Below are 23,399 nucleotides of genomic sequence, written 5' to 3' on the forward strand. Positions count from 1 at the left end.
TAAAGTTCAAGCTCTCATTTTATTCATTTTATTTAACGATATTAAAGGTCTCCGATAAAGTTGGTCCATATAAACAACGTATGATCTGCATACAATACCCAAGTGGTTGGTTACTCAATTTTTCTTTGGTTTTCTCTTAAGTGACAGTACATTTTGTGAATTATCTAGAAGTTAATAATTGTATTATTTAACACTGGTAGTGTCTCATTTTTGAGTGTTTATAACCTTTTAGTTATATTCTTTTGGATTATTTCTATTGAGGCACAACTAATTATTAACACTAAACATTTGAGATTATTGGAGAGGGAAATTAATATTTTCATGTGTAGTTAGGACTTTTCTACTTGATATGTTCAAACAAATAGATTGATCAAGAGTTGTAGATGTTTAGCAGTGTTTATTAGGGAATGTTTTGGTTAGACTTTGTAGATTTAGTTGTACCATTTATAGTTTTTTTGCATGTTATAGATGTTCCATACTAAAGAATGAATATTTAGAATTGTCATTTAATCAAAAAAAATTTTAATAGGGTAAAAAAACTATATGTCCTGATTCAGGGGTATAGTGGTTGGGCACTGATGTGGGACGGGATTTCTAGTATGCTTCCAGACATTACATATTCTGCAAATATATTTGAATTTATTGCAGTTTTTCAAATTTAATGTACACTTTAACAAATTAAGGTTCTTAGTATGTGGATAATAGATTCATGGAATACTAAAGGGCTCCAGAACATGAAGAAAAGGAAATTATTTCTTCATTTATTTTTGCAGGCTAAGGCTTATTTTATTTTACATCAAGAAACTCACTTGACCAATGATCAATGGGCAGTTATTAAGGAAAAGAACTGGATTAGAGAGGTGGTAGCCTCAGAAGGGAAAACTAATAGTGCGGGTGTAGCTATAATTATAAAAACTCAGTATCAAGGTAATATTCTAGACTCCAAAATAGACAGAGGGAAGATGGTGTTATGTTATTCTTTCATCCACCCCTTTTGATAAACCTGTTTTACTTAATATATACGCACCATGTATTAATCAGCAGCTTTTTTATAGCATCACTATTCCCTATTCTGAATCAATATAACAATTGTTATATAATCATAGGAGGTGATTGGAATACGTATCAAGATCCTAAAATGGATAAATCAAGCTCATATAGGTCTTTTAATAATCAAGCAGTAATAGCTTTAAGTGGACTTAAAGCTGATTTTAAATTATATGATCCCTTTAAATATGTAAATAATAAGTATAACACAAACAACTTTACATTTTACTCAAGTTGTCATAAGATGTGGTCTAGGATAGATTTGTTCATGATTTCTGAGACGCTAATTAATTCCGATCCCTGTGTATCTATACAAGCTAGATACTTATCGGATCATTCTAAAATTACATTAAGTTTTAATAAAGACATCAGCAATAGTCTAAGACACAGGGGGTATAATTGGTCTTTAAATCCAAATTTATTAAATAAGGAGGATAGAATTCAGGAAATTCAAGCGATTCTTAATCTTCTATTAGTTAATTTCTCCAAACAGCAACATACACCCGATATTGAATGGGCGACAACCAAAGCACAAGTAAGGGGGATTTTTATTCAAAAAGCTACATTTTATAAAAAAACACAGGATAGAGAGATACAAAGATTGGAAACTTAAATTAAGGTATTGGATCAAGATTTAATTAGGGATTATAATAAACTGAAACAGAACTATTAAAATGTCAAAAGGATCTTTTTTTGATCCAAAATAGTAGGTTGTCGTTCCATGAACCTAAATTATTGGTAAAATATGCTGACCATATTCAAACCCCATCAAAGGCTCTAGCTCGTATTATTAATCAAGTGAAAATACCTTCTCAAATTCCCGAAATATAGTTTAATAATAAAAGATATACAAAATCTAAAGATATTATGAATACCTTTGAATTAATATTTTCTCAAATTTATAGAGACCATCAGGAATTACCTACAAATAAGACTAATAATGATTTTCTACAAAAAATTATTTTTCCGAAAATAGGTGAAAAATATCAAATAGATTTAACCAAACCAATCTCCTCTGAGGAGACAATAGACACAATTAAAAAGTTGAAATCTCATAAAGCACCAGGACCGGACGATCTGACTACTGAGTTTTACAAAACTTTTTGTGATATTTTTGGCAAAATACTTTCACATGTATTTAATTATATAATCAATAATAAAGTTAATGATCCTCACTTCAGTGCATCTAGAACAATTTTTATACCTAAAGAAAATGCAGACTTTCTAAACCTGGATAATTATAGACCTATCTCACTTTTAAATATAGATATGACAATTTTGACCTCTATTTTAGCTAATAGGTTGAAGAAGGTTATAGATTTAATAATATCTAATGAACAGGCCGGATTTATAAATACCAGACAAACTGCCGACAATACTTTAACACTCCATACACTAATTTCTTATGCCAATTACAGGAATTTTAATGTTTATGCAATTATAATTGATGCACAAAAAGCTTTTGGCAGAGTTAATTTAAAATTTTTGTTTGATATTTTACCATATTTTGATATACCCAAGATTTTATTTCAACATTACAAAAATTATATGACAACCCTTATACAACTTTATATATTAATAAAAAATTTTCTAAAAGAATACAAATTAAAAACAGAACTCGTCAAGGCTGTCCTTTATCTCCTATTTTATTCAATTTATATTTAGAACCTTTATTTTTACATTTTAAACAAAATATATATCATAATGCCCCAATAATCTATGGTGCTAAAATATCTATGGCTCCTTTTGCGGATGACCTTAATATTTACTGTACGACACCTATCTCAGATACCAAGAAAATTTTGAAAGCGGTGGAGAAATTTGCAGAGATATCAAACTACAAAATAAATCTTAAAAAAAACAATTTATTTCCTTTAAAAACGCCAATACTCTTTTCGCTTTTACCATTGGTAGGGCATATTAAATCTGAAGAGAAAATAAAATATTTGGGTATTATCTTTTCCACAGATAATAGAGATTTCTATGTTAATAATGTTAAATTAATTTGGGATCATATATTGTCTGACTTAAAAAGATGGAATAGTTTAAAGTTACCAACAATGGCAAAGGTTTCAGTTATTAAAATGAATGTACACCCCAGAATATTATATATTTTTCGTGCTATTCAAGTGTTAATTACTAAGAAATTCTTTAAACAGATTCATACGGAATTGGCTAAATTTATAAGAACCTAGGAACACCAGAATATCTTATGATAAATTGATGACTCTGAAGAATAAAGGAGGGCTTGTTTTATCTAATTTTGAATTATATTACTTAATAATAAATTCTAATAAGAATTTTAAGAATCACTAATTATGACACAGCCAGTAGTAAATGGTCACCAAATTGGTTGGTTCTGAATTAAACATGTTGTAAGTTTGGATATTAACCCTAAGGCATTACCCTTTTTAAATAAAGACAATTTTAAATTATATGCTTTAATGGAGCATATTAGATTATACATAACATTTATACAAAACTTTTTTCAATTATTAAATCTCTTGCAACATATGTTGACTTTTCAACCCTTTCACAAGAACCTGAATTTGAAAATCAATAATCAACTGATAAATCTTAAAAAAATTCCACTTATAGTTAATTTAACTTTAATTGATATGTACCCTTATCTCTGTTTCTCAATACATGATATTTTAAAGATGAACCTTCCTAAATCTTATTTAATTATACTTAGACAGTTAAAGGATCTTTCTAGAAGTTTCTTTAGTGATGTTAGAATTAAGGATGAAGATTTAACCATTTGTTCAAATTTATGGCAAACTCTTATACAAGACTCCAAATATATAACCTCTACATATAAATTGGTAAAAGATATCAAAATCAAATACTGTTATCAAAATACTGGAGGGAAAAAATACCATTGCTAGAAGATAATAAAATATTAAAAGCAATTAACCTAACTGCAAAATCAATATCTCTTCAGAAGTTATTATTTACCCAATTGATGATTCTTAATGCCTATTACACTCGTCTTAGCCTGCATAAATTAAATTCTAAAAATTCGCCTAAATGTCCATATTGTAATGGTCAAACGGCTGACCTGTTACACATGTCCTGGAGCTGTAAATGCATATATAAACTTTGGAATTCCCTAAAAATTCAATTACAAAAGATGGGTTATCAACACGCTACACTTTCTTGGGAATTTATGATCCTACATATCCCTCCGAATAACTTGGATAAATCCCAAATGATTATACTTATAAATATTTTCTTGTTAATGAAACTTTATATAGCCACAAATTGGTTGAATCCATCCCAAACTTCATGGGATAACTTTAAAGGTTTAGTGATAAAACATATTTTAGCACACACATTATTAATCAAGGATCATAAGAAAAACATAAATCCGAAAATATGGGAGAAAATTTTCAATATTCTGTTGGCTTAATGTTCAGAACATCAACTTTAACCCCTGGACATACATATTTAAATTTTTGACTAGCATTAATTATTTAGTATATTGATAAATGATCTTTTTAATATTCCTTGTCAGAAGTTCCTATCTTTTTATATTGACCTTGTTTAATTGATGGAAGCATTCATGTATATAGTGTATATATTTTGTAGTATTGTTCTTATAAGTTTCATTTGAGTATTGTTTGTTTTTCTTGGTTTTCTGTAATATTGTATGATAACTCGGAAAAAATAATAAAGATTGATTATGGGGAAAAAAAAGAATGCGTTTCAAAAAGTACTTCATCCAAGCCAAATGTTCTTGCTTCAACGCAAGCTATATCGCTTAACATGACTCCAACTCTATTTTTGTCTGAAAGTTTACTGAAGATGGACTCTCATTAGAAGTTAATGTATATGTTGTGCATTGCACTCTGCTTGATTGAACAATTCACTGTGCTTGTTCGCTGGAATGGGTATGCACAGATATTCTTAGTGTTTCATTGTTGCAGTCATCACATTTGGGTTATCTGCAGGTAGCCCTCAGTCAGCCTGATTAGCAAAGTCTTGTGTCCTGCGTTGGTTGCTGCATCATCTTCCATGATGTCAGGTAGTCTGGTATAAAGCATGCAGCCGACGATATAAAATCGGTCTTTCTTGCCGTGTGGTGCCTGAAGCGGAAGCAATTCGTAAGTGCCGGTCGGCCGACTCCTGAAATTTTTGTTTGAGCTTCAGATCTGAAGTCTAAAACTAAGCTAATACCCCATTGGGGATCCTTTTTCTTGCTCTAAACCGATGTCATTAAAAGTTAACAATTGTATTTCTTGTGGAAAACAAATACCTCATAAGAATTTTCATTCGTTCTGCATTCCTTGCCTAGGCCCAGACCACGACGTACCTCGCTGTCTAACTATTCGTCATCTGTTCAATTTCACATCTAAGTATTTTGGTACTCTGCTCAATTATCCAGAAATAGCTTCGGTAAGCCACCCGACTACCGACATTCTGAAAAAATGCAAATATTAAGACAGAGACAGACTGCATAGGTCCAAGCTGCCGATGACGCTTTTCCTAAGCTAGTTGCCAGTTCGGTACTCAGTGAGGTGCTTTTGTAGCCCCTGATACCTGCTACTTCAGATTCACAGGCCTCCACTGAGACCCATTCGGAGTCTGGTTTGCCGCGAGATACTTCAACTGTGGAACCTGTGTCTCTACCTTGGATGGGTCCAGAGCCACTGTGCAGGCACCGGCTTCTGAGGGTGTGTTCAGGCCCTACTGACTTGCATATTAAACCAATGCCATCTTCTTCTTCCAAGGCCTAAAACTCGATCCATGCCTAGAAAACCGATGCCCAGACCGCATGGTCAGGCCCCTATGCCTAAAAAAACAAATAAGAATGGCTGAAGACCTTATTACTCTAATCAGGGGAAGCTACCCTTCCCCCTCTAAGAGACTTAGGACTGATTTTCCTTTTGATCAGACTTCTGAAATTTCTGATGTCCTTCATGGATGCATCTGCAGTCATAACAAATGGGTTGTCCTGTCGTCAGGCAGCCCTTCGGTCGGCCGGATTCCAAAGTCTGGGTCCGGCTTCGGCTGATGTCGCACTTCTCCCGACGTCATCTCTGCTGGTCTTCGGGTATAAAGGCATCAGCCGACGCCATTTTCCTCAGTCTTTCTTGCCGCGTGGCGCCCGAAGCAGAAGCTGTTCGCAAGTGCCGGTCGGTCAGATCCAGAGATTACTACTACCGAATACTACTTCGAAGACTTCTAAAAAGCTATCTACCTATGAGGATTCTGATGCAGAGGACTCCATTCCCACTGCTTCCCCTCAAGAGGATTTCTCTTTTGGTGAAACCTTGCATACTCTTAGGGAGCATTTCTGCTGGGAAAACCAGGATTACTCTGACTCCAAGAAGAGGCTTAGGGAATTCCTACTCCTACATCAACACAGGCCTTTAGCTATCCCTCCTATACTGGACAATGTCGATGCCTTCTCGGAATCTAGCCTGGCCCCTGACTCTACCTCTGGCTCCCAGAAAACCTGACAGGTGTTACAGGGTACCTGACTCTCACAAGTTCCTCTTTAAGAATCCTACTGCGGTTCCTGAGACCATTTCATTTCACAGGGACCCAAAGGCATTAAGGCTACTACTGCCAAAAACCGTACCCCCTCTAATAGCGATTACAGGGCCCTGGATAGATGGGGTAAGAAGGTATACACTTCTGCTACTTTGGTCATTAGGGCCTTAAACTGCCAGTTTCATATGTTAAAGTATCAGCAGCATATTATTGGATTGCTTAAACAGAAAATTGTTTCCTGACTGTGCTGAAAATAAGGAATTCCAGGATTTAATGCATTCTGCTTAGGTTGGAAAGCATACTTTGCAATGTGGTTTTGATTCATTAGAGGCATCTTGCAGGACTGCTGTCACTGGGTCTGTACTTAGAAGGCATGCTTGGCTTAAGGAGCAATCTTTGCCAGATCATGTTAAAGCTAAATTACTGAATGCTCCCTTAAACCAAGACCGCCAGTTTGGCAACAAAGCAGTAGTAGTACTTAAAAAGTTGGAGGAAAAAGCTAAATTTATGCAAACTGTTAAAGATTTCCTGCAAGTTCAGCCTCCCAAATTTAGTAGGCATTGGCCTTCTAAGAATTGGTCCTTTCCTGCCTCCTCAAGGCCTTCTCAGTCCAAACCCAGAGCCAGCAGAACACCCAGGCTTCAGTCCAAAGGTACTCACAGGCCTAAGCAGTGGGGGCTCTCTCTTCCAAAGCAGGGAATAGTAAGACTCCCCCCTATTGGTAAACTGTCACATTGACTTAACTTTAAACTTTCCAAGCCCTGCTCAACCGACTTCCTTTAGGGGGGAAAGACCGCCCTGCATGCAAAAAACTGCGAACTCATTACCCAAGAAAAATGGGTTTTAAATATAGTTTCCCAAGGATACAGATTCCACTTCTACTCCTTGCCAACCCCAAACGGTTGGCCAGACCTACCTCCACATCAGTGGGCAGAGGCTCAAACGCAAGTTCTTTCTCTCTTCTAAACATCAGGGCTATTCAGCCTGCCCCAGAAGAAGAATGGGGGCAAGGCTTCTACTCAAGACTTTTCCTAGTACCCAAAAAGACAATTCCTGGTGTCCTATCCTGGACCTGTCTATCCTAAACACCTTTTTGGAAATCCCAAAATTCAAAATGTAAACTCTGCATCAGCTGCTTCCCATGCTAGGCAAAAATGCCTGGTTGGCAACACTGGATTTAAAGGAAGCCTACCTGCACATTCCAATAAGGGAATCTTGGAGAAAGATACCTACGCTTCAGAGCAGGCTACATGCACCATCAGTTCTCTGCACTGCCCTTTGGCTTATCTACTGCGCCTAGGGTGTTCACAAAGTGCCTAGCTCCAGTCAGTGCATTTTGCAGACAAAGAAATATTCAGATATACCCATACATGGGCGATTTTCTAATTCAGGCAGAAAGCCAGGACATACTTTTAAATCATCTGGCATTTCTGAAGAAATTCCGAACTTTTCTGGGGTACACTGTAAGCAAAAAGAAATCTCATCTAGTCAATCAATCAAAATTGTTTTCCTGGGAGCAAGCTTGAGTACAACTTCCCAGTTGGCCTACCTCACGCCAGAGAGACAAGTTCATTTGACAGCCTACTTCAAACTACTGGCCACAAAGACCCAGCTGTCTGCAAGGAAAATACTGCAAGCCCTGGGGTTCATGGCCTCTTGCATGCTACTAATTCCATATGCAAGACTGCATATGAGGAAACTACAATGGTATCTAAAAAGCCTATGGTGTCAACATTCTCAGGACCTAGAATCAATGATTCCTATCATACCTTGTCTAAAGATAGAGTTCCTTTGGTGGGCAGAGGTCTGCCACCAAAACAAAGGACTGCCATTCACTCTACCCCCTGCCGCCCAAACCCTAACAGACACATCATACTGCGCATGGGGGTCTCACTTGGCAGGGCAGTGCATTCAGGGCAAATGGACCCAGAGTCAAATGCACCTGCATATCGATGAAAAAGAAATGTTAGCTGTACAGAATGCTCTGACAGCCTTCAAGGACCACATTCTTCCAGAACAATTATTGGTAAAGCTGGACAACACCACAGTTATGTGGTACATAAACAAGCAGGGGGGGAACCCACTGATACTCTCTCTCTGCAGACTAGCCATGGCTCTGTGGAACACAGCCTTGAGCTACCAAGTGCAACTACAAGCTCGATTCCTGCCAGGCAAGTTAAATACACTGGCAGATGACCTAAGCAGAAATCTCATGGACCCACAAGAGTGGAAACTGGAACCAAAGATATATTAATCATGTTGAGAAACAAATGGGGGAGCCCAGAGATAGACCTGTTTGCCTCCCCTCAGAACTACCAATTGGACAAATTCTGCACAAGGACTCCCCACAGACAAGCTCGGAAAGTGGATGCCCTGTCCTTCACCTGGAAAAAACTTTCAGTTTATGCCTTTCCCCCTTTGCCTTTCCTCTCCAAAGTGCTGCTAAAGATCAAACAGGACAGACCAAGGACAATACTGATTGTACCAGACTGGCCACACCAACACTGGTGTACCCCCTGTTGTGCAGTGTGTCACTGCTGGAACCATGGCATCTGCCTCAGACCCCCTGCCCTGCTGTCACAGCAGGAGGGCCAGATTCTGCACCCACAGCTTCAAACCCTGAACCTTGCAGCTTGGCTAATCACCTGATCTCTCCGCTACCATCCCTCAGTAAGCAAATGATGGATGTCATTCTGGCGGCAAGGAGGTCTAGTACTAGAAAATCCTATGCTGAAAAGTGGAAAGGATTCTGTTCCTGGAGCCAAACTCAGGGGATGGGCACAGCAGCACCCAATTTACCTCCTATTCTTCAAAACTTAACTGAGATGCTTCACAAGGGCCTTTCCTTTTCCTCCTCCAAAATTCATAACTCTGTCATTTCAGCTCATTATAATACAGAGCCACCCCTCTTCTCTCATCCACTGCTGAAGCAATTCCTCAGAGGGGCCAACAACCTAAGACCACCCAGGAGAAGCCCCTACTTCAGCCTGGGACCTTAACTTTGTATTGGAAAAGCTCACTCTGCCTCCCTTTGAGCCACCTGCAAATGCATAGTTGAAATTCCTTTCTTGGAAAACAGCCTTCCTTCTAGCCATCACTTCAGCAAGAAGGGTGTCTGAATTACAGGCCCTTATGGCAGTGGAGCCTTTCATCATCTTTCATGTGGACAGGGTGTCCCTCAGGAGCAACCCTTCCTTTATGCCCAAGGTGGTGTCCAGTGTGGCCCTTAATCAGTCCATTCATTTGCCAACCTTTTTTTCTAATCCACAGAGCAAAGGGGAACGAATACTGCACTACTTGGATGTGCACAGACAACTTAGATTTTACTTGGACAGAACTAAGCCTCTCAGGAAATCTGAACAGTTGCTGGTTGCATTTGCTGCAGGGGCAGAGGGGAAGGCCATTTCAAAGCAAACCATTTCTAAGTGGATAGGCCATTGCATTCATTTCTGCTGTAAGCACCATGGAAAACTTATCCCACAGGGGATAAGACCTCATTCCACCAGGGCTGCATCTACTTCTACAGCCTTTCTCAGAGGTGTCCCTACCAGGGACTTCCTAGAAGCTGCTACCTGGAGTTCTGTACATACCTTCACCAAGCATTACCATTTGTCAATTTTCTCTAAATCCAGAGCTGGCTTTGCCACTGCAGTATTGCAGGGCCTAATAGCTGGTCCTAATGCTATCTTAATTGCCTCCTCCCATTCTTAGCTTTGGGATTCTACTCAAATGTGATGAGTGCAACAGTGAAACACGAAGAACATAGTAGAGTTGTGTGCACTTACCATAACTGTAGATGTTTGAGTGTATTCACTTTTTCAGTCCTGGTTACCCTCCCTCCAGTCCCCTGACTTCTATTGAGTATACATCTATTTTTGCTTTTATGCTTAAAGCTTTCTGGTGCATTTGCTTTTTGTTGGAGGTATAGCCTTGTATATAGTTGTTTCCCGTTATGGGAGCACCTGACATCGGGGGCAAGAAAAAAATGATGTAATGGCATCGGCTGCATGCTTTATACCCAAGACTTTGATCATCAGGCCAACTGAAGGCTACCTGGAAGCATATAACCCAAATGTGATGACTGCAACAGTGAATATCACTCTAAAATCTACATTTATGGTAAGTGTACACAACTGTACTTTTTTTTTCTTCTATGTAATTGATCTGAATTATTCTGTTATGCTTACATTTCTGTATTGTTTGCTTGCGAAATGTTTTGCATCAGAGTCTGAAATTGGTCAGTGCTGATCAGTGTACTACTCTGGTAAACAAATTATGGATGTTGTGATGTGGAAGGAACAATCTTGCAAGCCTAGTGGCACTGAAAGGTGTCCAATTATTGTCCAAACAGATAAACTCCTTGCCAGGAGATTGCTGATCTCGTGCTGAATGAAAGGCAGCCCAGCAACTTTCAACACTATGGGGAATGGGGCACTCTTGCAAGCCCTGAGCAGCTTTGATCTTTTGCATGGTCTCATAGTGGGAATTTTCTCCACAATTTAGGAAATGTTCTTTAATGTTGAGGATGCCACCCTAAAACTGTTCTGATGAAAAGTAACACCAAAGAAAACTGCCTTAATTAGTTCTGAGAGGGAGGTCCACGAAATGTAGAGCTTCTTTTGTGAGTTTTACATTTGTGTACGCCTTCAGACACAGAATCACCTGTCTGTAGCAATGTCTACTTGACCACTGATTGCAGGAGAGAATTTTATATTTGTTTTAGTACCATATGAACTGAAGGCTGGATTGACCGTGTATTTTTCTAAGACTCCACAGTACTTCAGAAAGGCACACCATGCTGGCTGTCAGAGGGAAGTCCCCTTTAGTGTGTTCATTCAGCCATGTTGAATCTGCCCTGTACTCATAGTATTTGTAACTGATGTGATCTTAACCCCAAGAGAGAGGTGGTACCAAGACCAGACAGCATGGAGTTCATTTCCGTGATTGTTGGAAAACCAGCAACAAAAACATTTTTGGGATACCTGTTTGGGAATGTAAAGAGTTAGTAGATGTTAAAAATTTCCTACCAAGCATTTTGTCAAAATTGTTGGGGGGCAAGTTATTGTAATTAAGAAAATTATTATTTTGAGCTGAGATACAGAAAAATAATTGCCTAGACTTGGTAGTGTCCTACCAAGTTTAATGCTTTCGGCTGCCAAAAAAGCAATTTCTAGAAAATAGAAATCTGAAACAAAAATAAGTAGAACATAATTATTTAATGTTATAAAAGAGATAAAAGAATGGAGAAATTGCTCATTTTCTTTTCTAAAGATTCAAACTACATAGAAATAAATAGAATCTTGAGGAACAATACATGGAGAATAATATTCAGGTGGTGGAGGAGTGAAATTTCAAGAAAGCAGGACTTCAGCAATCTTAAGTATTGAAAAATTAAATAAGAATTACGAAATAAACCATATATGTATAACGCATGAAGGAAAAGTCTATGCAATGGTTTGTTTGCTGTTTATTACTGAATGTGTAACCATGTCACTGTGTAATATGCAGTAATGAAGGTGTTTAAAGAAATTATGAAGTGAGAAAGGATAAATATCAAATACTAAAACTTTTTATTTTTTTTTTCCTTCCAGGATGAGATAGAGGAATTGCGAGCAGAAATGTTAGAAATGAGAGATGTTTACGTGGAAGATGATGTCTACCAGCTACAAGAGTTTCGACAGCAGTTGGATCAAGCTAACAAAATGTGCCGAATTCTACAGTACAGGTTAAGAAAGAGTGAGCGTAGAAGCCTGCGAGTTGCCCAGACAGGTCAAGTGGATGGAGAACTCATCCGTGGCTTGGAACAAGATGCAAAGGTAATTGTTGATTTTACATATGTAGAAAAATAAATGCACAACCTCTTGATATGCCACTTAACAAAAATGTACTCGTGAATTCTCTACTTCAGCTGTCTTTGAGACTAGAGGACAAGAGAAAGACCATGGATTTGGTGAAGTTTCATCTTCAGTCCCCAGATACTTCAGGAATTACCCCAGTAGTGTAGCAAGGGTGGGGCAAAGAGGGCATGCTTGAACCTTATTTCTGTACTGTAATGCCGGTATGGAAAGGCACTTAATTTGGTATCCTCACTTTTCACTTGAAAAGCTGGGGAGTGGTTTGGTGGGTTATGATTGTGGGCTGGGAGGGTCATGATTTTTTTCTCTTTTGCTGCTCTCTTCAAGAGCTAAGAGAGTGTGCTAGTTTATGGGACTGGCGTGGTGTTAGTTGAGCTAGCTATATCTCTGAATTACTCTACCAAGCAGTGACCCTTTTACTGGAGGCAAGGAAAGCTGCCTCAGTGTTAAGAGGAATGGACAGAAGGAATAGCATCCAGAAGTCAAAGGGTGGTCTAAGGTCCACAGGCTGAGTACCACTAGGAAGCAGCTGAGGCTACATCACTTCTTTCTCCCCAATCCCCAGAAGATTCACATCTGCCTGTAATCCTTCACCTTGCTTCCCTGTCCAAACAATATTGGCCTTCTTCCTCCAAAACAGGATAGACCTAGCAAATGACAAAGGGGCTCTGCAAAACATGAGAAAACACTACAGATAGCAGTTTCTATCCCAACCCAAAAACAGGGCATCCCTTCTGTTCCAAAAGCCCAGAAATACTTGCCGCAGCCCCTTGTTTTACAGTTATGCATCAGGGAGCCACATTAGTGGTCCGCAGTGGTCAAAGGTTTAGGAGTTTCCATAAAAGATTATTCATGAGCCCTAAGGAGAAGAGGGTACACGGAGATCCACTCTAGGCATGTCAAAGTTAACAAATTCCTTTTGATCCAAAGTTTAAGATGACTTTGCAAGGCCTCTTGTCCACCTTTGCTCCTTTAGGTATGGATGGCAACTTTAAAGCTCAAGGATGCAGGCCTTCATGTTCGGATCTATATTAAAACGAAAGATGATTTAAGCGAATGCGTCTTGAGTGACACATAAATACCGAAGTGCCTGAAAGACAAACCGCTAAAGGAACATAAAAAAGAAAACCGAATTGTCATAATTGGCCAGATGCCATCTGTGACTTAAGTGTGTCAACAAGCAGTAGTTTTACACAATACTGGAATTACTTTACTGTAAAAAGTAAAATAGGAAATAATTCACACATTTGCTGAAGTAAATAGTATACGTATACACCTATAAAATAAACTTTAGAAATGTCTAAAACATTTCAATAAACCTGCACTATTCAGTTAGTTTAGGAAGTACTTAAGTAATCAGAGGAGTTAGTCATGCGTATGGCATGTTGTGTATACAACTATGGCTTCCGCTGTACCAACTGGACCTGGTGTGATAGGTAAAAGCTATTGTACTGTAAAGTCACAAAAAGGAAAAGATATGCTAGTGATAGACTGTTACTTGTACATCTTAGAAAAACAGCTAAAGACAAGAAAATACTGGTGCTGTCGACTAAAAAATAGAGATGTAAGAGTAGGGCAATAACTACAGCAACAGGGGTAGAGGAAATCCTGTTAAAATCAAACTGTCATGATCATACCTCTGATCCCACAGAAATTGAGAAGTGTAAGGCTTGTCAAAAGTTAAAGAAATGTCTAAAGATTGCAGAAGCACCCCTGCATTACTTGTGGATGACATCTTAGCTAGTACTTTTGAAAGTGTAGTGACATTACCTACACGAAGATCAGTGTTACAGCATGTTAACAGAGTATGGCGAATAAGCTGGTTAACTCACTCTACACCCTGTACTAATCTTAGTAATGTTTCCTTAGATTATTTTAAGCTGAAATACTATAGTTTTATGCAACAACGAAAGATAGACATGCGCTGCAATGTAAATGTATTGGTCTTCACAACAAGAGAAAACCTTGCTGATATGTGTAAAAGTGAAGTATGGTTTATGGATGGTGTGCATATAAAGGAAAGTTCTGCAGACAGCTTTACAGCATTCACGCACTAATTTGTCGTAATGGTAAACAAAAATGCCTCTCTTTGCCTTACTGTTTGATGACGAAGAAGTCTTTTAAGTCGTATAACTTTGTGGGACTGTATTTTTAATTTATGTACTACATTACATTTAACCCCTACAGTAAAGTTTCTGTTGTGTGACTTTGAATTGGCAACAATAAAAAGTATTGCAGCACATTTTGCTGATGTAAGTAGCAAAGGGCGCTTATTTCATTTTTCTCAGTGTATGGAGGAACATTCAACAGCTAAAACTGTCACATTTGTATGGAACATCTGTTGAATTCCAACGTGCAGTGAAGGAATTAATAGCTTTGAGCTTTCTTCCTGAGAGTGATGCAATTCCAGCCTTTAAACAGTTATGTAAAACTTTCCCTACTGAAGGTAAAGAATGATTAATTATTTCTCTAATGTATACGTATTGGGTTGTGTAAGGAAACAACTTGCACGTAACGTAGCACCTACACGATTCCCTCCAATTTACCCTATTTCATTCTGGAATGTGTCATCTTTAAATGACGATACTTTGCCACGAACCCAGAATTATGTGGAAGGGTGGCACAGATGAATTAGGTGTTTACTTGGTAGACTTATTTCTGATATTCCATGTGTACTATCTGTGTTAGTTTGTGAACAGAACAGAGTTGACTAAATATGTCTACAACTTATGTCACCTTGTGCAGTTTCTTCTAAAAAAAGGAAAACTTTGGAACGGGAAGAACATTTACAGAGTGTACTTCAAAGGAAACATGAATATAGCACCGCAGAGTTTTTACATGCAGTTGCTATGTTGCTGAAAGTGTAGTTTCACACACATGCCTGGTCCAGCTATAATGCATCATAACGTCTTGCTTTTTTGTTTATGATGTTACAGACACGGGCTAATTTAATTTATATTGGGTATATTTATTTCTCATTTATGCACAGTTAAGGTGTAGTAGACTAGTTTGTTTGTGTAGTGGGGAATGTTTTTGTACATGTCATGTTTCAAGTTCATACTTATGAACTAAACAAGTTACTTATGTTTTTCCTTAGTTTGAAAATCACACCGGGTTTCCAAGGTTGGCCAAACAAAACTTTTTGCTCTTTTACAGTTTGGTAGTCATGTGCTTCGCTATTCTTTGTGTTCAATGCATTTGTGTTGTTCAAGATGCATTCGCTTAAATCATCTTTCGTTTTAATAATATAGACCCTCATGTTCCCATAATATCAATTTACCTTCTTGCCCTTTGGCTTGGATACTGCCCTCAGATTCTTTATATAAATCTAGCCATAACAATTCCCTGACTATTTCTTCCCAGAGTATTGGACCCCTGTCTAGCAGGGCAACTGATGTGATCCCCGGGGTGAATTTCCTATCTCCCATCCAATCATCAAGGTTAATTTTGAAGAGAGCCAAAGAGGCGCCCTGCTTGACATGTATGGGCAGTCTATTCCAGAGTCTGGGGTGTCTCTGGGTCAGGAACCTATCCTGCTAGCATGTTTTGTTCATTGTGATGACAAGGTTTAGATCCCTGGAGCATGCGTCTCTGAGGGATTGGGGTTTCTTTAAGTGTAGCTTGTCCAATAGCTCTGGGTTTGACATGGCCTTGTATGTTGAGCAGAGATTGCCTCTGAGTACATGATATGCGACAGAGTATAGGTGGAGTTTTTTAGATGGTCAGCATAGGGCATCTGCTTTAGGTCTGATTCTTTTTAGTGAGGTATTTCTGTGGCCTCTTCAGTTGTTGCAGATGTCTTGAGAGGTACATACCAAACAGGTCGTTGTATTCTATAATGGGTCTAATGAGGGATGAGTACAGTGGGACAATGACCTCCTTTTTTCTGGATGAAAAACCCTTGGTGATGAGGTGTGCCACATAGAAGGATTTGCTGACTGTTGTGGCGATGTGGTTATTGAAGGTAAGACCACTGTCCACCTGTGTCTCTAAGTCTCTTATCACACTTTCGGTGTTTAGTATACTGCCACCTGTGTGGTAATTCACGGGTACATGTTTTTTCCCAAAGGAGATAACTATACATTTCTTGGCATTGAGCTCTGGCACCATGCATCTGTTTCTGTAAGGCCCTTTTGTAGAATATCCACATCATTTGGGGATTCAGTAATGGCTCCCAGTTTGCAGTCATCTGCAAATTTTGTTAGCCGGAGTCCCTTAGTGTTGGCATGTACTTCAGAGAAGTAGATGTCAAACAAGAGCGGTCCCAGAACTGAACCCTGAGGTACTCCACTTGTCAGGAGCTGGACTTGGAGTCTGCTACTTTTACAGTGTGGGTTCTGTCAGTAAGCCAGTTGGCAACCCATCGAGTGACGTAGAGATTAATGCCCAGCTTAGCAAGTTTATCTATGATTCCAGAGTGGGGGATGGTGTTGAAGGCCTTGGCGAGGTCCAGATAGGCTGCATGGACTACCTTACCCTTGTCCATGGCTCTGGAGACTGATTCAAAGAAATCAGTCAGGTTCAGGAAACTAAGATCAGCCCTTCACAAACCCAAACTGCCTGGGGTCCAGTGTTTGAAGGTTGCCAATGTCTTTGTTTATAGGTTCCATGATATGTTCCATGGCCTTACAGATCAGGCTCGTCAGACTGATGGGGCAGTAGTTCCCGGGATCCAAGGTGGACCCCCCCCCCTGTGGAGTGGGATAACTGTAGCTGTGCGCCACTCAGTGGGCACAAAGCCTGAGGTGAGGCTATAATTAAACATGATTCTTAGGTGAGGTGCTAGTTCATTTTGTAGTTCATGTAATACACAGCCTGGGATGTCGTCTTGTCCCATGGATGCTGTATTCTTAGCTTTGGAGAGTGTGTTTTTTACCTGTGTGGTCGTTATTACCGGAATTTGTCAATCTTTTATTGAGCTGGGCCTTTTAGGGGGTGAAAGGGGGGTGAAGTTTGCACTAATATTGGCAATATCCTTGGAATCAGTATATTTAATGCCATTCTGTTTTAGCTCTGAGCAGATCTGAGCATTGCCAATTAGATTCACGGCTTCAGAAATTGCTCCTTGCAGAATCAAGGTCATTCACACTTATCCTTACTGGGACAATTACCCGTCCAGTCCCAGTCATAGGAGGAGAGGAAGAAAGAGATTTACTGATTCCTGGACTTTACCTTAGACTACATCCACAAACTGTGACTGTCCCTGAATAGTACCAAATCAAAGTTGATCTCAGACAGATCTGTTATTTTCATGGAGGTCTGCATCAGTGCAGCAGTATCCAGAGCATTTCCTTCACAGGAAATCATTAACTGCCTCATTACCCCTCTTCCAAGACATTGCCTTAAGGACACTGGTCACTGCCCAGGAGTCCCTGAGGATCCTGGGGTACCCAGACTCAACAGTGCTGATGATGCCACTGGAATGACTTCCCTTGATTAAGTTGCAGGGGTTCTTGAGGAAGAGCAGCACAGCCAGTCTTTGGAATGGCTTGTCCATGGTCCTGCCTTGTTGGATAAGACAAATAAGTAAGAATGAGCTGATGTTTTCAGACAACCTGCCCCAAATAAGAGACAACTTTGGATGCCTTTAACATAGGCTAGAGTCCCACACCCAAGATCTTGAGTACAATTTGAGGGATGTAATTACAGTATGAATTTCGAATCTGTTCTTTCACATAAACTAGCCATCAAACAGGTTGGCAGCACACACACACACACACATCTCTCAAACAAAGCAAGGTCACAACACACAAACCCACATACACTGGGATACTCAGTAGAAGCCTAGCAAAAGATCAGAGAACCTCCCAAGCATGACACCACTTGCACACACTGCCAAGCAAATAGAATCTAGCGCACACTGCCAAGCAAATAGAATCTACTACACACAACACACATACCAGTGTCTCAGCAAATAAGGCCATAAGGCAAAACACCTCGAAACCAAATATCCTGGTCATAGGTGACACCATAGTGAGGCACACAGATGTCCCCCACACCAGGCTGGACAAGAAGGTCATGGCCATCTGCCTGTCAGGTACTAGGATCAGTCAAATCATGCACACACTCAAGTCACTCAACAATTACCGTTATGACTCTGTCATAGTACATGTTGGGATGAATGACTTGAGATGTATGAAGAGAGACATGACCGAACTCTCAGATTATGTATTATCCCAGGCAGGTATGTCCCCATTCCTAAGCAACATTCTACCTTCACCCAGGATGATGCCACAATGTAGACAAAAAAATGATTGACTTCAACAATTGGCTTAGCTTCTGGTGTCAGTCCAGGGGATCAAGTATCTGTCAGCCTGGGAAGACATGATTGACAGACCATGCTGCTTTGCCAGAGATGGTCTTCACCGGTCTCCTCTAGACTTTCGGATACTGGAGAAGGCACTTGCCCTCCCCATAGTACCTTTTTAGGCAATCTCAAAACAACAAATTTCTGATATAAAAAAAAAAATCCACTCGAGACAAACTCAAGGTTATGTTGCTTAATGGTTGGTACCTAAACAGGAAACTGCACTCCCTGGAAGCACTCCTCACCTTGGAAGATGCTGATGTCTGTGCAGTCACGGAGACGTGGTTCAAGCCAACAGAGAGCACCCTGGCTGTGCAAGGCTACAATATCTTTCACATGTTCAGACCCCAAAACAAGTGTGAAAAAACTAAAGGTGGAGGTGTATCCATCTTCATTAAAGGCAAATACACCTCAAGACTGTTTAAACAGTATGACTCTCTTGTACTCTCTTGTAGCGGTAGCATTGTTGCCTCACAGCAATAGGTTCTCCCATTCAATTCTCAGCTGGAGCGCCTTCTGTGTGGAGTCTGCATGTCCTTCCCATGGTCGAGTGGCATTTGAAAGACATGCGTGAATGGGCGTGCCTTCGTTGAAGGTTGGGCGTCGGGCTGGCACCTCAGCACCGGAAAAATCTACTGCCAATCATTAGCGGACTGGAGTTCTGCTGTGACGACCCCTAACCAGGAAAAGCCGAAAGAAGAACAACTCCCTTGAGCTACTCCAGATCCAACTATAGGTAAAACACCCTGCCACATCACTGCTAGCTACAGGCCCCCCACTGTGAACCAAGAGAAGCACACCACCTACCTGTACTTACTAGAGTCGCTCATTATGCAGACAACACTTTGGTCATGGGAGATTTCAACTGATTGGGCGACATACAAGAGCACATACATGCTCGCCCCATGGTTCATGGACTTTGTCAATGTAAATGCCCTGGAGCAGCTAGTCTGTACCCCACAAGGAGCTCAAATGTCCTAGACTTGGTACTCACCAACATAGGAGGTCACTGCACTACCCCTGTGTGTTGCCCTCCCTGGTACGATCAGACCATAAATCTGTCTCGTTCGAAGTAATAATCGGACCCAACACCCCCACAGGAGCAAAAAAAATTAAACATTTCTTCAAAGCAAACTACAGCTTACTAGGTGTTGGTATAAAAAGTTTCAAATCCCCTGCTAACACAGCAAACAATGGCTCCTATGAAAAGGAGTATGCAAATGCGCTTTATAACTCCCTAAACAACTGCATAGACGTGGCTGTAGCTGACCAAATCAAAACCATGTCCTCCAGAAAAAAACAGGCCACCCTGGTGGACCTCAAGTTATAAATAGGTTATGTAACAAAAGGAAGAAACTGATGTCTAAGAACATGATGGAATGTATTCAGTAAAGTAATACTCTCCACAGCTTGAACAAGTAAATCTGATATCTTGTGGTGTCCTCTGAAGCTAGTTACAAAGCTAAATTAGCATCCCTATCCAAGGATAATCATAAGCCGTACTTTAGCTACATCTGAAATCTAAAAGGGAACATCCAGCTATGTGCCGAACTTATAGTGGAAGGTACCTTTCAGACTGAATCCAGGAAATTGCCAACCTGCTAGCTGACAGGTTTGACACACACATCACCTCCCTGTCCCCAACAGCCATACCCCAAAGCATACTTGACACCAGTCCTCTACCTAGTATCTCCAAAGAGCAGGTCATATCTGCATTCTCAAAGGCCAAAAACATTGCCTCTGTGGGACCAGATAACATCTCAGGCTGCTTACTAAACAATCTAAAACAAGGTCTAGTAGAACCACTTGACACTGTCTTTACTCTCAGCCTGAGCACTGGCTTTGTTCCAGCAGAGTGGAGAAGAGCAACAGTAATCCCCTTGCACAAATGGGGGGGGGGGTCCATCAACCAACCCTGGGAACTGTAGACTCCTAAGCCTAACCCAGCTTCATCTGCAAGGCTGTGGAAAGTATCATCATGGACCTTAACAAAGACACAGGTGACCTTCAAGCTCTTGCTCCGACCCAGTTTGACTTCGTAAAGGTTAGATCATGCTTATTGAACCTGGTGGATTTTTTTTGAAAATGTCACCAAAGTCTTGAATGAAGGCAAAACAGTACATACTGCCTATCTTGACATAGCCAAGGCTTTTGAAACCGTGCCCCACTCAGGTGTCATTGAGAAACTCTCCCAGCTAGGGATTAACCCATACATCACTGGATGGGTAGTCGACTGGCTCACCAAGAGAATGCATACTGCCAAAGTTGGGGATTCCACCTCTACCAGTAGACCAGTTACCAATAGTTTACCACAAGGATCTGTGCTGGGCCCTCTACTGTTTGGAATTTGTTGGAAGGCCAGGTGATAGCAGATGGCCTGTGGCTTACCAAGTTTGCTGATGATCGCAAACTGGACAAGTCATTGAGTCCCCAAACTATGTTAACGTATTACAAAAAGGGCCAACTCAGACAAATGATTGGTGCCAAAGCCACAGACTAAAACTAAATTCAAAAAAGTACATTATTATCCACTTTGGCAAAGAAGTCCCGTCCCTGCATATTACGGTATTGGCAGCACCCCCTCTAAGCTCAAACCCTGTGGTGTGAGATTTGGGAACCCAGGTTGGTAACGGTCTAAACTTCGATCACCACGTGTCCACAGTGGTAAGGAAAGCCTTCTATGTTGCTCATCTCATAAGTAAGAGTATCTCATCCAAGAGTAAGGATGTGATAACTCCGCTGTACTTGACCTTCATCAGACCACTAATAGAGTACAATGCTCCCTTTTGCATGTACCTCTACAGACACCTGCAGTTGCTGGAGAGACTACAGAGGTTTCTCACCAAGAAAAATTTAGAACCTCCAAAACATGACCTACATGGAGAGACTGAAAGCCCCCGTCACTGTACTCTGTAGCTTACAGGCTGCTGAGAGGCAACTTGTGTCTGGCATACAGAGCAGCCTCTGACCCTGCTGCAATGGAAGTGCTGCACATCTGCAAATCAAATGGAACAAGAGTCACTCGCTCCAGGGATCTCAACCTAGCCAGTGACATTGACATTAAAGTAAAATGCTGGAAATGCATGTTGAAGCAGAGGGCATAGCAGCACCTTGTGCCAGTCCCACAAACTAGAACCCACCCTCTCAGATCAAAAATTGGCTGATTCCAAAGATCTGAAGACCATCATGCCCCCCCCCCCCCCAAAAAAAAAAAAAAAAAAAAACACACACATCTTTGGATTACCATGGGAAGCGAATTGGCTTGCTACAGTAATTCAGTCCATAGCCCCCAACTTTTTAAGTGAAGAGCAGAAAAAAAAAAAGAAACTAAAGTGCTTTTCTGTACCAACATTGCATTTTGGTACAGGAAAAAAAGTAACTGAATTTCAAACCTCTCAGTTACGCCTCCTAACACTTTGTGTCTAGGAGAGTTGCTGCTGTTCACCTGACCCTTACTATGCTACTGTGTTAAAGGAATTAATTTTGGTGTTAACCAGTATCTCTGCAAAACTTGGCATTGTTAATTTTTCTGTCGGTAATCTCCAAGCTTTTTTTACAGCGGGATGGCTCCCCCCCCCCCCCCCTTTATGCTGTGAGGTGGTAGGTTCCACTTAGCCAGTGCTGTTTTACAGAAATCCTTTTCTCCAATGGCTTACACAAATTTAGGCCTTACCAAAAGTGACTGCATTGATGTCCTTCTATTCCAGTGTTGCAGTATTCACTAGTGGGTTTACCCTTCTTCTGTTCAGCTTGTCCAGCCAGGTTTCCAAAGCTTTTCCAGTCCCTGATGCTGCGTTGGACATCTGACCTGTTGGCAGGTACATGGGCCATAAATGTGACATCTGTGCACACCAGCCCTCAGAACTTTTCAGCCCCCAGCCGTATGCCAGGTGTTCAGTTTCGCATTGAGAAGTACCTCGCTGGGGATTTTCTTCAGTCCTTTTTGTAGTACTGTAGTCTTAATGTCTGGTAAGAGCAAGTGCAACTGTGGTTGTCAGATTCTCCATAAAGACACCCACGACCAGTGTCTCTTTTGTTTGGGCAGGGAGCACAATTACAAACACTGCACCATCTGTAAGTCGTTCATCCCTAAGACCCTTCGCCGCCAACTTCAGACCCTTGACTTGTACCTTCAGAACCAGTGCTGTAGACAGATCGGTCTCTGTATGGAAGCCGCCCCCGACTCCCCAACCGAACCACCTAGGAAGAGGGCCAAGCCCATGCGGCTGTCTACTTCCACTGCATCTCCCTCTGATTCTAAGCCTGTAACCATTGTCAGCTTGGCAGAGGAAGTGGCGTCTGTCACTTCGGATAAAGCGGGTACCTATCAGGAGGCCACACAGTCTGGAGTGGGTGACACGTCTGGGGAGGATATCCCGGGACCTGATTCCGACACCAGGGGGGAACCATTAACTGGGATAGACACTTCAGACATGGCCTCCACCGCTGCTACTATGACTCCCAGGCCTACCGCCATCCAGACGCCAGCTAGACCTTCCAAGAAAAAGCAAAAGACTAGGCATATTCCTCCAACTCCAGAGGCCTTGCCTGACTGGCAGGCCTTCAGCCAGAGCCTCTACAACGCCTTCCTGGCCCTTGGGCCTGCTGCAGACCTTACTCCTACTGCTCCACCTCTTCTCAGTCGCAGGCCTCCCTTGCCTGAAGGGAACTCTTAGCCAACCTGCAGAGGA

The 23,399-nt window shown here is 40.7% G+C and overlaps 1 protein-coding gene across 3 annotated transcripts in view; it reads left to right on the forward strand.

The window, feature by feature from the left end:
* Nucleotides 1–23,399, forward strand: part of SOGA1 (suppressor of glucose, autophagy associated 1) — a 972,945-nt gene that overhangs the window by 213,305 nt on the left and 736,241 nt on the right. For all 3 annotated transcript variants that reach the window (XM_044090186.1, XM_044090184.1, XM_044090185.1), the window contains exon 2: nt 12,138–12,362. In XM_044090186.1, coding sequence (XP_043946121.1) covers nt 12,138–12,362 — 225 coding nt within the window. The remainder of the gene's footprint in view (nt 1–12,137; nt 12,363–23,399) is intronic.

The sequence above is a fragment of the Protopterus annectens genome, chromosome 12.part0, assembly GCF_019279795.1.
Source record: "Protopterus annectens isolate FY-2018-M chromosome 12.part0, PAN1.0, whole genome shotgun sequence".
NCBI classification, from domain to species: domain Eukaryota; kingdom Metazoa; phylum Chordata; order Ceratodontiformes; family Protopteridae; genus Protopterus; species Protopterus annectens.